We start from the raw sequence: 15,904 nt of genomic DNA on the forward strand, positions 1-15,904 counted from the left end.
ATCCGACACTGCCTGGGTATAACTGACTCTGAGACACATCATTCATTGTCACCCTTGACCCTGGTTTTCCCCCACCCCCTGGGTGTATCATAATTCATATTCTCCAATGGGACACATCCATAGCCAAGAGTCATCTATCATGCTCTCCAGTTAGAATTTTGCACGGCAGAAACTTCGGTCATCTAGTTATTATCTTTGAAAACATTTATGGAATGCAGTTTTGGTTTGCAAGCTGCCACACTACTCCCCCTCCCTTTCTAGAGTTGGCAACTCTAAAAGACCATAGAAATATTTTATGAGTTGAAAATAGTATACAAATAATTGTTCTTTAATTAATTCAGTATCTACTGCAGTATTGTTCTGCATAACGTTTCACTGTGCCAAGATGAAAAATGCAAGTAAGCCATTTTTTCCCATTTTTCATGAAATATTCTGCTTACTGCCAACCACTTGGCTACTTCTTGAAGAATAACAATACAACTTTCTAATTCCTGTGTATCCAACCAGGTGAGGAGGATAGGAATTTGTGCAAAGCTGGAGCAAATAAGAATTTGGCCTTGCTTGATCTGCCTGGATGTGGTGTCTGGGTAGAACAGGATGAAGTTTTCATAACTGGTCCCAATTTGTAACCATTCTTAGATTTGATTGTGACTCCTCCGTAGTTGCAGTCTAAAAGTTGAGAATTCTGATGTAAGTTTCTGTGGATCAGTTTATTAGAACAGATGGGTTATTATAAGTGTGTGACTGGGGGCAGGGAGAAACAGTAAATGAAACCAGAAAGAAATGAAATAGAGGTCAAATACACATATTGCTAATTATGTTCCTGATAATAGTCATTGAAAAGCAGTGGTGTAATGCATAGATGTTGTGTTGGTTAAATACTTTTAATCTTACTTTAATTTATCATTTTCAAGTTATAAAATCTATGAAATTTAAATTAATCTACAAGGGCCAAGCTGGTAACTAGGAATATAAAATACACTTAGAAAAATAATAATCAGTAAACATTTTTCACTTGCAAATAAAAACATATGTCACCAATGATGTTACTTATAATTAACTTTCAGTACTTCAGTTTCATAAGCCTGAAGCTGCTTATAAATGTAAAGCCAGCCTAAAATATTTGCTGAACAATAAATTTTCATCTGTATAGAATCACTTCTTCCAGTATATGAGTCTACAGCTCAGCGTAGCAAGCTGCTCTCTACTGCCATACAGGAACCATGTATCCATGATGTTGTTGTTCTGAAATTTTGGAGTATCTTTATAATTAGAGAAGGTGTTGTGGGGCCTCCACTGCTAATCTGGTTAGTCCCATATGGTCTTCTTGGTGATAAGAGACTGGCTTCAGTTTAATTCCTTGGGAAAAGGTTGGACTCTCAATGAATTTTAATTCCATGGTTATACCAGAAAAGAAATCTAAGTAATAGGCCTGTGCAGGGATAATATGATTCTTCTCCATCAGAGGGTGAGTCATAATTATCCTTGATGAGGTGCACACTTGCATTAAGCAAACCAAGCTTCTTCATTTTGTACAAAGGCAAATGAACAGTATGCAGCAGCTTCCTGGCAGACACAATCCTAGTTATCAAACGAGCTAGTAGTAGTCATGTCGCTGGTCTGATTCTTTAGTTGCTAGGTACTCTCCTCACACATCAGCTTAACTCTTCACTTGCAGGCCTGGTGTGATCCTACCCTTCCTGTCCCAGTAGTTTCGATTTCATTGCACTCCTACTTGTCTGGAAGGCACAGCTGAATAATAAGATAAAGGTCCACAAATGTGGAATGTAACAGCTGTTTTTATATAGCTCATTCAGAGTGATGTAACCCCATTGCTTAGATATGAAAGGAATGTAACCATCACCCTTACAAAGATGGATTGTGAGGGTGAGGAACTAGCTGAGCCAGTCTCACCACTATTAATGCACATTTAAAAAACAAACAAACACCACTTGATTAAATCCTTAAGAGTAAAAGCTAATCTGTCTGATTGTTTAATCTCTCAGAAGCGGGTGGGGGAATGAAAATTCAGTGTGATACTTTATTGCAGCAGGCTTACTGAATCTACTTTGTGGTTTTCTGAAAGATATGAAGAAAAGGGTTTAGTTCAAAACGTTGGTTCTACTTAATCAATTATATTATACCACTAAAATGTCAGCTGAGATGTGAGAGTGATAGCTTATCTTAGCTCAGAATGCATAATATTGGTCTTGAAAGTCATAGATGAAACTTCTACAGTGGTCTGTTTTTCATGAACCTTTCTTTCCCAAAAATAAATAACACCATAAGAATTTTGATTAAGTCAGTTCAAAATACTAGAATTAATAGTTTTCATTCCACCACCACCCCATCTCCAAATCGTTGGTTCTCCTTCCTTCAAGGAAATAAGGATGTATTGCAATGAATTTTGCTTTGTTGATATAAAATATCCGCAGGGTAGTTTGGCATTTCTCCTCGAATGAAGCAGCAAAAACATCTGAGCTGAAAAATATATCAGCATTTTATTTTCAGTTCAGTTCACAATTTTTTTATTTTTATTTATTTTATTTTGTCAAGCGATTATAAGATAACAGGTATAAGTATAAACAAAGTTATGAATACATGAAATGGATACGAATTAGAAAAAAAAGAAACAATAGGACAGGGACGTTGGTGCATTTATGCACGCCCCCTACAGATCTCTTAGGGAAGGGATGAGGTCGATAGTAGACAGTTAAAGGTTAAAGTTTTGGGGGTACTATTAAATAGTACTATTAAATAGTACTGAAAAAGCTAGCAGCTCCCAGTGTGAGTTTAGTATTTTTCTGGTATTGTGAATCACTGCAAAAGGGAAGCAAATGTTTCCAGCCATTGGTTTTGGTGCTCTGAAAAAAAAAAATTATCTCAGAGCTTTCAAAACTTCTCCAGCTTTACTTTAAAATCCAGATCATGTTTGCTCACAGATCCCAAAGATTGCATGAGACACTTGCTTTTCAGTGTTTCGATTTGTCATATAAATCCTATAAATGTTTACTTAGAACTATGTTCCTCACAGTTCAGCTCAGCTTCTTACTAAGCCAGACTGCATAAATTTGCAAACATATCAAGACACAAATGCTTTCTCCAGAAATAAATCCAAATTTGAAACTTTATTATTGGCTTTGTACTGTAACCAAGTGACCGATTTATATTAGATTCCTTTTTGCCATCTTGGTGCACTGCTAACATTCTCCTGGAATGCATGTCAGTGACTAAAATAACCCAACTAATTTCAAGTGGCAAGTGGCTGGTGAGTCAGAGATCTTTATGACAGCGAAAACATTCTAGTGTTATAGTAGCTCAGAAACTGCTGTGCAAAGAAACAGCTAGGTTTAATTTCAGGAATAATGTTGTGCTCACTGATATTTTTAAAGATTATATTTTAAATTTGTTTTTCTTACAAACCAAAAGCAATTGCCCGACAATTGAAAATGGATCCAACTGTGATTTGCCTGGATTTTACATTGGCATGTTTCCTGAATCGCTAACTCAAATTAACTGCTTTGGCCAAGAAGAAGAAGAAGGGGGGTTATTAATCTTCTGCTAAATAGATGAATGAAAATTCTCCTTTCAAAACAATTAAGGTAGGATATTTAAGGTAGTGGGAATTAATTAACAAAGCATAGATTCTGGAAACAGATCTGCGAACCTTAGTTTTTAAAGTGTAACCTTTGCAGATGCTGTTTTGTACTGTAGCTTTTTAAAGGGAATCATATTTCATATCTGTGAACTTCCCTTTAGCTCTTTGTTCCTTTGCATGCTATAATTTCTGTCAACAATACTTGACATTGAAATAATTACTATATTACAAGGTGTTTAAGGAATTAGTACATTAGACTATCTTGTTAAAGACAAGTTCCAACCTCCCTTTCTTTTTGGTTTAACAGCCAATATATCAAGTTTCCCTGGTAACTGGTTGACATTATCATGATCTTAATTATTTGTGTGATTAAGTATATTTGAAGGGTTGCCATAGCATCCTTTTTTGAAATTCTGGGTAGGTTTTCAAGTTTCTATGGATTTTAAGCTTTTGATCTAAAGATTCATTCTTCTGTGATTAATATCAGTGAAAAATAATACTTGTGTTTTAGCAAGATTTAGAACAGTGTTGCTTGGCTATTTATAATTCAAAGTATGATTAAAAATAGTTGCTGTTATATACAACTGCATTGTCTTGGCTGTAAAGTTTGGCCTAAAATATAGTGAATCATTTTTATTCTATCTTAACAATTTCATAATAAAAATATTGTGGGTTTAATTTATTGCAATTATGTTATTAGTGTGTGTACTATATTATCCTAAGTTTACAGAAGTCAAGTTAAATGAATTAAATAATTAGTAGGTAACAATGATCTAGTTACAATAATGATCCATCAATTTCATAGTAAGCAGATGTGTTATTATAACATTTGCCCATTTGTATCTTGTAATAATGGATATTATACATAATATAACTCTTCTTAGTTCATATATATATTAAAGGAGATGCTATAGTTTGATAATAATAAAAATAAAACTAACATCTGCCTATCCCAGATTTTTGGAAAGGACTTGATAAGTGGCTAAAAAATGCCAAATCCAGTCTAAACATTTGGGGGACTGTGCAACCTTCTGTAACGATTTTGTCGTGAAAAGGATGAAATAACTGACCATTTGATCAGTGTTGCAGCAAAATTTCACAATGAATGAATTATTTATTCTTTATTGGCCAAGTGTGATTAGACACACAAGGAATTTGTCTTGGTGCATATGCTCTCAGTGTACATAAAAAGAAAAGATACATTCATCAAGAATCATAAAGTACAACACTTAATATAGTCATAGGGTACAAATAAGCAATCAAATCATACTAGGAAACAGTCAGTATAAATCATAAGGATACAAGCAACAAAGTTACAGTCATACAGTCACAAGTGGGAGGGGATGGGTGATAGGAATGATGAGAGGATTGATAGTAATAGTAACACAGACTTAATAAATAGTTGGACAGTGTTGGAATTATTTGTTTAGCAGAGTAATGGCATTTGGGGAAAAAATGTTCTTGTGTCTAGTTGTTCTGGTGTGCAATGCTCTATAGCATTATTTTGAGGGTAGGAGTTGAAACAGTTTATGTCCAGGATGTGAGGGGTCTGTAAATATTTTCACAGCCCTCTTTTTGACTTGTGCAGTATGCAGGTCCTCAGTGGAAAGCAGGTTGGTAGTAATTGTTTTTTCTGCAATCCTAATTGGTCTGTGTGGGTCTTGTTGGGTTGCAGAACCAAACCAGACAGTTATAGAGGTGCATATGACAGACTCAATAATTCCTCTGTAGAACTGTATCAGCAGCTCCTTGGGCAGTTTGAGCTTTCTGAGTTGGCTCAGAAAGAACATTCTTTGTTGTGCTTTTTTGATGACGTTTTTGATGTTAGGTGTCCATTTTAGGTCTTGAGATATAATAGAATCTAGAAATTTGAAGGTCTCTACTGTTGATACTGTGTTGTCTAGTATTGTAAGAGGTGGTGGTAGTTTCTCCTAAAGTCTTCCACCATTTCTACAGTTTGAGTGTGTAAGCACTCTGACTGTAAGCAACTTCATGAGTAAGTTGTCAACTTTATTTATTGGAAACTTTGCCAGAGGTTTGGATTTGAATATGGCAAAAACCAATGGGACTATCAAGTTGAGAAGATTTTGGATCACAATTGAGACTAAAATTTCCATTGCTAAGTAAGGGCAGTTGTTAAGTGAGTTGAGACCCACTTGACCATATTTTTTTCCACCGTTGTTACGCAAATGACTGCAGTTGGTAAATTAATCATGTGGTTGTTAAGCAACTCTGGCTTCCCCCATTGACTTTGCTTGTCAAAAACGAACTGGGAAAATTACAAATAGTAATCCTATGAACCCAGGACAGTGGTGGGATTCAATTTTTTTTACTACCAGTTCTGTGGGCGTGGCTTGGTGGGCGTGGCAGGGGAAAGGATACTGTAAAATCTCCAGTCAGAGGTGGGATTTGCCGGTTCTCTGAACTACTCAAAATTTCCGCTACCGGTTCTCCAGAACTGGTCAGAATCTGCTGAATACCACCTCTGACCCAGGACAGTGCAACTGTCATAAATACATGCTAGTTGCCAAGCACCCACATTTTGATCATGTGACCATGGGGCTGCTGCCACAGTCATAAGTGTGAAAACCAGTCATAAGTCATTTTTTTTCCAGTGCCATTGTAATTTCAAATGTTCACTAAACAAATAGTTTCAAATTGAGGACTGCTTGTACAGCTAGTACTGAAAGAGGAATATATTTATTTTTCTTTAGTTTCAGAACCTGATAAGAAACAAAAATGTGGATTTGGTTAGGGGGAAACAATCCAAAGAAAAGGCATTACCAGACATCTGAACATTTGAAATTGCAGTGACTGGAATTTAAAAATAATCAGTTTTTCATGAAGCATATTTTCCCCCTCTTTCACTCCAGACCTTAGAAACCCTGCAGTATTAATATTCACTGAGTTATAAATAACTCAGCTTGATTAAAAGTCTTCTTTCTCCAACAGAGTTGTTCAGATTGCCCATGGTCTGTTTGTCTGTCTGTCTATCTCTGTCTGTCCCTTTCTCTCTCTCTTTTTCTCTGTCTCTGTCTCTGTTTCTGTCTCTCTGTCTGTCTCTGTCTCTCTGTCTCTCTCTCTCTCTCTCTCTCACACACACACATCTTGACTAGTATGCCATTTTGTTATTTGGGTTTTTATTTTCTGTTTGTTACTTGAACCCTCATTATTTCAAGGCCATAGTTGTCTCACCCGGAAATATCTTTCATTCCATCAACTTGGCACATTTCCTCTAGGGGCAGCTGACACAGAGTGAATTCCTGTCTAGTTCTGTTGGATTTAGTAGTAAAGAAGTCTTAGAAGAGACTGCTTGCCAGAACTGCACGTACAGTGGCTGTTCTTTCAAAACAATAATATATCCAACTAAGATATAAATACACATATTTGTAAAATGTATAATTTTGGGGCAATCTCTCTTATGATCGTGCCCAATGTATGATAAATATTTTATTTAACCTATTTCTCAATTATATGCATACAGAAATCTTTATTACCCTGTTTCTCTAATATCTCAAGGTTAACCGTACCAAACTTGATTGCAGGAAAAACAACTTCAGCAACAGAGTGGTCAATGTTTAGAATACTCTACCTGACTCTGTGGTTTCTTCCCCAAACCCCAAAAACTTTAACCTTAGACTGCCTACCAGTGACCTCACCCCTTTCCTAAGAGGTCTGTAGGGGGCGTGCATAAGCGCACCAATGTGCCTACTGTCCCTGTCCTATTGTTTCTTTTTATTTTTCTCATATGTATCCATTTCATGTACTCATAACTATGTCTATACTTATACCTGTAATCTTATAATTGCTTGACTAAATAAAAACAAACAAATAAATAAATAAATAAATATCTAGACCTAGTCCAGCAGTTGTCACAGTGACCAACCAAATGTGCAAAGAACCTACCATTCTACTAGCAGATAGCCTTCGAAGTAGTCTTGCTGCCATCAAAGCCAATAGTCATCGATCCTCAGGACTTCCCTGAATTAGTCCAATCCATTTTTGAGCCAATCAAGCTGTAGCCAGAATTGCATCTCATGGAAGTGAATTCCAAAGTTGAATTGTGTGTTGTCTAAAAACAATAATACTTCCTTTTATTTGTGATAAATCGTCCAGGATTCATTGGGTGATCTCTGGTTCTAGTTCTTTTGAAGAGAAAACTAACTTATCCTACTTTTATCAACACTGTGCATACTTTTGTAAGCCTCAGTCATTTCTTCTTTCATGAGCTTCTTTTCTTAAAAAAATAAATAAATTATGATGTGCCATCAAGTTGTTTTTCATTCTTAGTGACCACATAGATTGTTCTCCATGGTGATCTGTTTCTAACCTGGTCTTTCAGATCTTCCAGCAGGCATTTAACACTGATATAACTAAGTTTATCCACTTGCAGCCAGTTGTCCTCTTTTTCATTTACCTTCCATCTTTCTAGACTAAAAAGCTCCTTTCTTCAATCTTTCCCCATAGGGAAGCTATTGCAGCCCCTTCATCATCTTAATTATACTGCTCTGAACCTTTTCTATCTACAATATATCCTTTTTGAGTTGTAACAACCAGAACTGCACACACACTTCCAGATGCAATCAGTTTATTTATATATGTAAAAGCAAAATACGCATCATCACAAAATCTCCAGAACTGTAAAGCCTACAAATTTGAAATTTGGCACGTATGTTCCTCTTGGCTTCTAGGTGCTCACTAAAAAAGGATTTTTTGAAATTACCATCAGAACATTAATATTTCATATATTATTATTAACATGCTCTGATGCTAAGGAGTTCTACTCCCCCTCCCCACCTGAAAAGAAATCTGTTCCAAATGCAAAACACAAGCAGTTTCAGTTTTAGTTTCATAGCACAAGCAGCTTTAGTACAGAACAGTTGAGCTAAGCTACACCCAGGCTCCTTGCTATCTCCTTCTTGCTTACACAGCAAATTATGTTTCACTTTCCAAAAAGCCCTCAGCTCTCTCACACACTGACAGGACACTAACCAGATGAATACCGATGGATGCTGGTAGGCAGAGGCTGATTTTTTTCACCCTTATTTTCCTCCCCAAAAACTAAGCCTGACCACATATGAGAGAATTATATGATATAGGTATCTCTATTTTCAGTAGCACTTCCTAGTATTTTTAACATACTATTTGCCATTTTTTTTTACAGTGAATGCATACTGTGTCAACACCTTCATTTAATTAGGTACATTTACTCCAAGATCTCTTTCCTATTTTTGGATCATCAAAACTTTAATGACACTGTTTAAATGTTACTATTACTATTTCAAAGAAATCAAAGATGCAGCAAGGAATGTGATACCTAGGTCCTGGTAGTCCAAAATGGTCATCCAAAGAATTGCAAATAATAGAAGGAACAGATTAGTGACATTTACTAAGCCAGGCATAATATGCTGAGATCCATCAGAGATGCTGTTGCTCTTTCCTTTGTTGTTCTTGTTATTCTTGTAATTCTGAAGATTTGGTAAGTGATTGGCTGCACATATATATTACTGCAGATGCTCATTTTATTATTTTTATACTTCAAGGACATATCCTCTTCTGATTATAAAACCATGCTTATTTCCACAATTTCAGTGGAATGGCAGTAGATCCATAAAGCAACATTAATTTCATCAGAAAACAGGTGATCGTAAACAAAGAACAAGAAGGACAACCAACAGGTGATCGTAAACAAAGAACAAGAAGGACAACCAACAGCAATCCTACATGATGTTTCCAAGTTAATCTTGAAATTTCTCTTCCTGGAAACAATTATAATGTTAAATAAAATTAATTAAGGCAAACTTGCTTTAAAAATCTGTTTTGCAGTAAGCATGTCTTATGAAAGGTACAGACCTCTATTTTTTTGCAAAAGATTAAAGATTAGGAACATGAAGCAGGGGTGGGATTCTACCAGTTCACACCTATTCGCTAGAACCAGTTGTTAACATTCTAAGCAATTCAGAGAACCGGTTGTTAGAAGAAATTACTGGCCTAATCCTGTAAGGAAAGCAGGAAGGAAACATTCTGGTGTTTCTTACAGAAACTGCCTCTCTGTTAACCCTTATTACATTCTTGGCAGGACTAGACTTCCTGTCTCAGGAAATTCTCTGGAGTTTTTTTCCCCTCCTTTGCTGGTACTTTGCTTGTGTGGAGTGACCATTCAAAGTTACAATGACACTGAAAAAAGTGACATGACCATTTTTCACACTTACGACTATTGCAGCATCCCCATAGTCATGAGAGGCCAGGCGAGGAGATGCATGCCTCAATATGAGTGATATTGAGTTGGCCATGCCCAGCCATAACATGACCACCAAGCCACTCCCACCAACTAAGCCACATCCACAGAACCGGTTGTTAAAAAATTTGAATCCCATCCCTGACACGTAGCCATACATTTATTTGTGATGCTCTTATTCTATAATCATGAAGTCCTGGAAGTTTTTATATTCTATAAGATTTTGTATGCTGTATATTGCTGCACTGTAATAACCCCAGAAAAAAACCTCCATCAGTACTTATTTTTTAAACATGCATAATTAAAAAAAATAGACCTGAGTCAGAGGTGGTATTCAGCAGGTTCTGATCAGTTCTGGAGAACCGGTAACGGAAATTTTGAGTAGTTTGGAGAACCGGCAAATACCATCTCTGACTGGAGATTTTATAGTATCCTTCCCCTTGCCATACCCACCAAGCCATGCCCACAGAACCAGTAGTAAAAATATTTGAATCCCACCACTGACCGGAGTAGATGTTATAAATCCATATTTTCATTCCTGGGAATAAGACTTTTGAATTCACTAGAACTAACTTCCAAGTAAATAAAGTGTATCAGTGTTCAAGCTTTTGTTGCGACAGTATTTTTATACTAGAGTTTTTTGAAGTTGGCACAGGGTTTGTCTGATAGATTGTAGCAACTGTAAATTATTGGTTCAGCTGTTACATAGGCTGGGTTAAGTGGATAGTTGGTATAATAGAGAAGACAGGCTTTAATGTGTTGAGAAATTCCATAGCTCTAAGTAGTTCTGTATAAACTACAACTCAAAATCAAATCCATAGATTTGCAAACTTTGTGCTTGATAAATTATGTTTTAAAAAACAAAACATTTCAAGCAACTGGTATAAAGTGGGCATAATTTTTAGCAAAAAAGTATTTTTTAGTTCTGGGATTACTATCTGATTGCTGGATTTTGAACCAAAGGGACAGAATTTCTGCTAATGATTGATGGCTAGATTTCTTAAATCAGAGGTCAAAATCAGTAATATAGTTTGTTCCATTTTCTTTTTGTGCTCTGTGTACCACATGAGGATTTACTTGAAATCCTAATTCTAATTTTCTAAGTTTCAATCTTGAAGACTTAATGCATAATGGCAGTAAGAGTTGGTTATCTTGCCTAATCTATCTTTCTAACTGTCAAAAAGTGTCTGATAATTGTTTATTTGCTAAGATTTCATTCCTCTTTGTCTGTCATGCTGTCATGATATGTGCCATCTTTGTGTACTCTGCAGAAACGTGATGCTCTTCACCTGCAGTGGGTTGGAAACCAACCAAATTTTTTTTTCTTTATATTATGCTTTATAATTTAGTATGATACATGAACTAAAACAACTAAAACCAAAACTAAATAAACTAAGTGGTAGTGCCATGTAGAGGAATGCGGTGGCTCAGTGGCTAAGATGCTGAGCTTGTCGATCAGAAAGGTCAGCAGTTCAGTGGTTTGAATCCCTAGCACCGTGTAATGGAGTGAGCTCCCGTTACTTGTCCCAGCTTCTGCCAACCTAGCAGTTTGAAAGCATGTAAAAATGCAAGTAGAAAAATAGGGACCACTTTGGTGGGCAGGTAACAGCATTTAGTCATGCCAGCCACGTGACCACAGAGACATTTTTGGAAAGCACTGGCTCTTCGGCTTTCTAATGGAGATGAGCACTGCCCCCTAGAGCCAGAAATAATTAGCACTTATGTGTGAGGGTAAACCTTCACCTTTACCTTTAGTGCCATGCATGAATCTATTCAGACAGCAAACCTCCCTTTTCCACAGCTAGGATTATGTAAGCTGCATTACCTTATGAAAAGAATAACTGAAACAGGTTTGAAGAAAGGAAATCAGCAATTGAAGAAGGAAAGTGTTCAAGAGATGAACATGAGCTTTTGAATATTGGACACCATCTGTAGTCCAGGACTATTGTTAGAGACCCCACACACCCACTTTATGGTCTTTTTCTGTTGCTATCCTCTGGAAGGAGGTTTCAAAATATTTCTAGCAGGACTTCCAGATTCTGTAACAGCTTTGTTTCCTATGCCATCCATCTGGTAAACTTGCAAGATTTATTTCTCTCGCCATATACATGTACACATCCAAACTAGACTGTGTTGTTTCTCCATGTCATGTAATATCTGTTGGTACATGCATAATTATTTATTTATTCATTTATTTATCTATCTATCTTGTCATGTTTATGTTTATATTAGAGGTGGAGACCCTTTGGGAGCTGTATGCCACATAATTTCATTTTAATGTATGCCGATTAGTGTACATTCAAAGTGAAAATAAAGTTATTCTAAGTTCTACCTTCCTGGGGATCTGCAGATAGTAAGCAGATTTCTGCTGCTCATGCAAATCCAGGTTCTATCAAAAATCAATCACAATAAGTCAATCACTATAAGTCAATCACTATAAGTCTTGACATTATCACAATATATCTTATTAATTTTCTCAAGTAATATATTATTATAGTTAGTAATGTTCAAAGGTCATGTGTCAAATCAGTAAGGAAGTGTTAACTGAGGTGGCTCCATTGTTACTGATATCTCTTCACCCATTATTTATCTTTTTAGCTGCCTTTTTATAATTTTTAAAATGTTTTTAATAATTGTTATTTGTGTACTGTTGTTTTTTTAACTTGGTTATACTTCACCCAGTTACTTGTTTTTGTGAGATGGGTGACTATATAAATTTGAAAAAATAAATAAATAACAAAATAAATACAACAAATTGAAGCAGTTAATGTAATTTTTATAATAGTATGTAGGCCTGATATTGGTACAACCTGTATATAGGAGAGGAATATCACCACTAATGAGAAATGATATTTCAGGAAAACTTAACATGTTTATGAATAGTTCTAGAACTCTTTCATCTAGTCCCTAATAGCTTCCAGATACTGTTTCAAGACCTCCATAGAATTTGCAATTTAGCATAGAGGGATAATGTACCATTGAATACCATCAACATACTGCATTATTTCAACCCAAATCAATGGATGACTTATGCCAACAGAGTCATTTCATGCACTGTGCCCTGCAACGTACCATCTACCGCCCTAGGCTTTATTGCTCTTCCCTGTGACTTTCATCTGGAACCTCCCATTTAGATAGGAGTTAAATCATTGAAAAATTGTAGTCTGTTCTTCCAAGTATCAAAGGCAGTCCTGGATCAATCAAAGGCAGAGATCTCGCGTATCCCATAGGTCAAATTAGGAGATATAGTAAATGGGTATGATATTTAACCCAAAAGAGTCTAATTAACTAAATGTACCACTGCATATACAAATACTCCAAAAGATATTCCATAGGTCAAATTAACTTAGAAAAAGGATGAAAACATATTTTCCCAGAAATAATATGTTATTATTTTTAATCTAAAAGGAGGACAATTAACCAAAGATACTATATACAAATATTCCAAAAGTTCCTAAGGAAGAGAATTTGCAGGAAGTGAAGATGTCCAAGATTTGATACTAGTCAAATAACAATCAAAAGAATCAGCTGCCCCATCTTTAACTGAAAATAGCATTTTTTTTTGTTTCAAATATATCATTTCAACTTGATTCAAACTTACAAAACTGGATACTAAATTTTTAATTTTTTTTCTATAAATACACTTTTTCATATATGCACATTTCATGCAAAATATAAAATATCATGGGAATTATACTCTTTATTATTGTTATATACCCCAAGGGATAAGGTTTAATGACTCTTATCTGTCAAAGCCAGAGAAATGACTTATATATCTTATTCACATTCAGTGTAATTATATGAGAAATATATCTAAAATAATATTATACAAATACTTAAATAATTGATATATTCAGTACATATGCAAACTTGATATTCGTTAATATGAATAAACAAGTCCTTGTTGGTTCAAAACAACTAACATCCATAGTTCTTTATTTTTAATTGATATATTAAATTTGGTAGTATACAAATTAATGAGCTATGTAACATTGGTATTGGTCAGCTGAGACAAATTAATGTACATGATTTAATTTCAATAACCTCAATTAAGAAAACAAAGATGTTCACAAATGTAAAGTAGAACAGTGATGCTTTGTACATTCTTGCATATGACACATGATACAAATATGGCTTGTATGGGGTGCAGGATTTACTTAGAGGGAAAGTGTAGGAGGAGGCATTTAATCTTTGGATGGAGGATCAGAGCCAGAAGAGAAGTTCATTGAATAGAAATATAATTGGTTCTTAACATACAATCTAAAAAAAACTACATTCTGTCATTGTTAATGAACTACTTAGATATCTTGGCAGTACATGTACCTCAGCATTATCATTCTAGTTATTGTAATTATGCTATCTTGATATTATTATTAGCTGTTGTGTTTGTTACAGAGCTCAAGTGCAGCAGCCAATCTTTAGCACTGGATGTCATAAAATCAATGTTGGAAGTAATCAAAATAAGTTTATATCAGCATCATGTAAGCTTTCTTATATATGCTGTTTTCTCTAAGAAAGAATACCAATTTTTTGGGGAAAAACCCTATTATTTACTAAAGGATTATAATTATATCTACAGCGTTGAAAGCATCTTTCACTGCTGTTAGAATCAATCAGTTCTCATTAACATAACAACCTATGTACACATTTTAAAAGAGACAGTATACCATTTCAATTTTTTTAGGACAGATCACAGTATTTAAAACATAGTATGCTTAGAATTCAGATAATGATTTATTAAGATGCTAGTTATTCTCACCAGTACAATCTACAGAAAAGTGCAAAAGATATCAATTTTCCTGGAGTTCATAAAATATCAAAAATGAGCTTTGATCTCATGTGCATATTAAGTCACTAGCACTGTGTGTGTGTGCTTGTATGCACAATCTTTATGCCTTTTATATAGTGAATGAATGAATGAAATTTGAAAAAATTGTGGGTAATATTTTCTTTTTTCTCTTGTCGCAGGACATATGTGAAGATATCTCTGATCATGTTGAACAAATCCATGCTCTTCTAGAGACTGAATTTTCCCTTAAACTTCTGTCTTACTCGGTCAATGTAATTGTTGACATCCACACAGTACAGTTTCTTTGGCATCAGCTTCGAGTTTCTGTCCTGGTTCTGAGAGAGAGGATTCTTCAGGGACTGCAAGATGCCAATGGAAATTATACAAGGCAAACTGATATTTTGCAAGCTTTTACAGAAGAAACAAAAGAGGTATGGCAAGTAAATATAAGAAATTCCTTTTTGAGTTCTAAATCCTAGAATTGTTTGCCCATTGAGGCCCTTATTAAAGCAAATAAATCAATTTGCAGCAGAATATGCTCGGTTTAGGCCAGCTGAGGTAACTCCAGTTTCATTCCGTTTTAGTAAAGCAAAATGACACGATAGTTCTTCCTTCAGAGTGACTGATCCAGCTGAAATGAAATGTATTTTCTTTGAGGTGGCTGTTTCAGAGATAACTGTAGAGCTAAAAGCAAAACGCTATTGTAACCTTAAGCTGTAAAGATAGCTAAGTGCATTGCTTATTCCCTATTATTAACACAGAGGTAGATACATCAATCATAATGATGCCCTTAATAGAAGCATACAGGTTCACATTAACAATACTGTTAAGGGAATGTATTAACCCACAAGTAATATTTTCCCCATGATTACACAAATATGCACACATTCATTATAGGCAAGATTTTCTTGAAACTTGAACAACCTCTGTCATAAATCTCATTTAAATTGTAATTTATTCAAAAGTGGAATATCTTTCACATACATTCTTGCATACCAGTCCTATGGATTGGCATTATTTTGGAGTATTTAGATTCTGCCCTATTTCACTGCCATAAACTTTTTTTCAACAAAAAAGCAAGATTTTGAGCCATTCCTAGGGACAGCTGAAAAAATCATAACAATGTAAAGACAGCTGGAATCGGTAAGAATTCTATACATCTTGTCCTTTAATTTAAAATACTTTTATTCTTTCTGTCAGCGTATACACAATAGCTCTTGCATACACAGGGCACAGTGCTCTTTTGAGGACTCACACAGACACAGATAGAGACACAGAA

The 15,904-nt window shown here is 35.2% G+C and overlaps 1 protein-coding gene across 4 annotated transcripts in view; it reads left to right on the top strand.

Moving 5' to 3' along the window:
* AKAP6 (A-kinase anchoring protein 6) overlaps positions 1 to 15,904 on the top strand; it is a 268,358-nt gene that overhangs the window by 55,774 nt on the left and 196,680 nt on the right. For 3 of the 4 annotated variants that reach the window (XM_087951804.1, XM_087951803.1, XM_087951805.1), the window contains one exon: positions 14,805 to 15,056. In XM_087951804.1, the coding sequence (XP_087807930.1) occupies positions 14,805 to 15,056 (252 nt within the window). Of the gene's footprint in view, positions 1 to 3,274; positions 3,603 to 14,804; positions 15,057 to 15,904 lie in introns of those variants that run through there. The other variant, XM_087951806.1, reaches the window with a different exon arrangement.

The sequence above is a fragment of the Notechis scutatus genome, chromosome 1 (assembly GCF_049901735.1).
Source record: "Notechis scutatus isolate UNSWTSFEM ecotype Mainland chromosome 1, rNotScu1.2, whole genome shotgun sequence".
NCBI lineage: Eukaryota > Metazoa > Chordata > Lepidosauria > Squamata > Elapidae > Notechis > Notechis scutatus.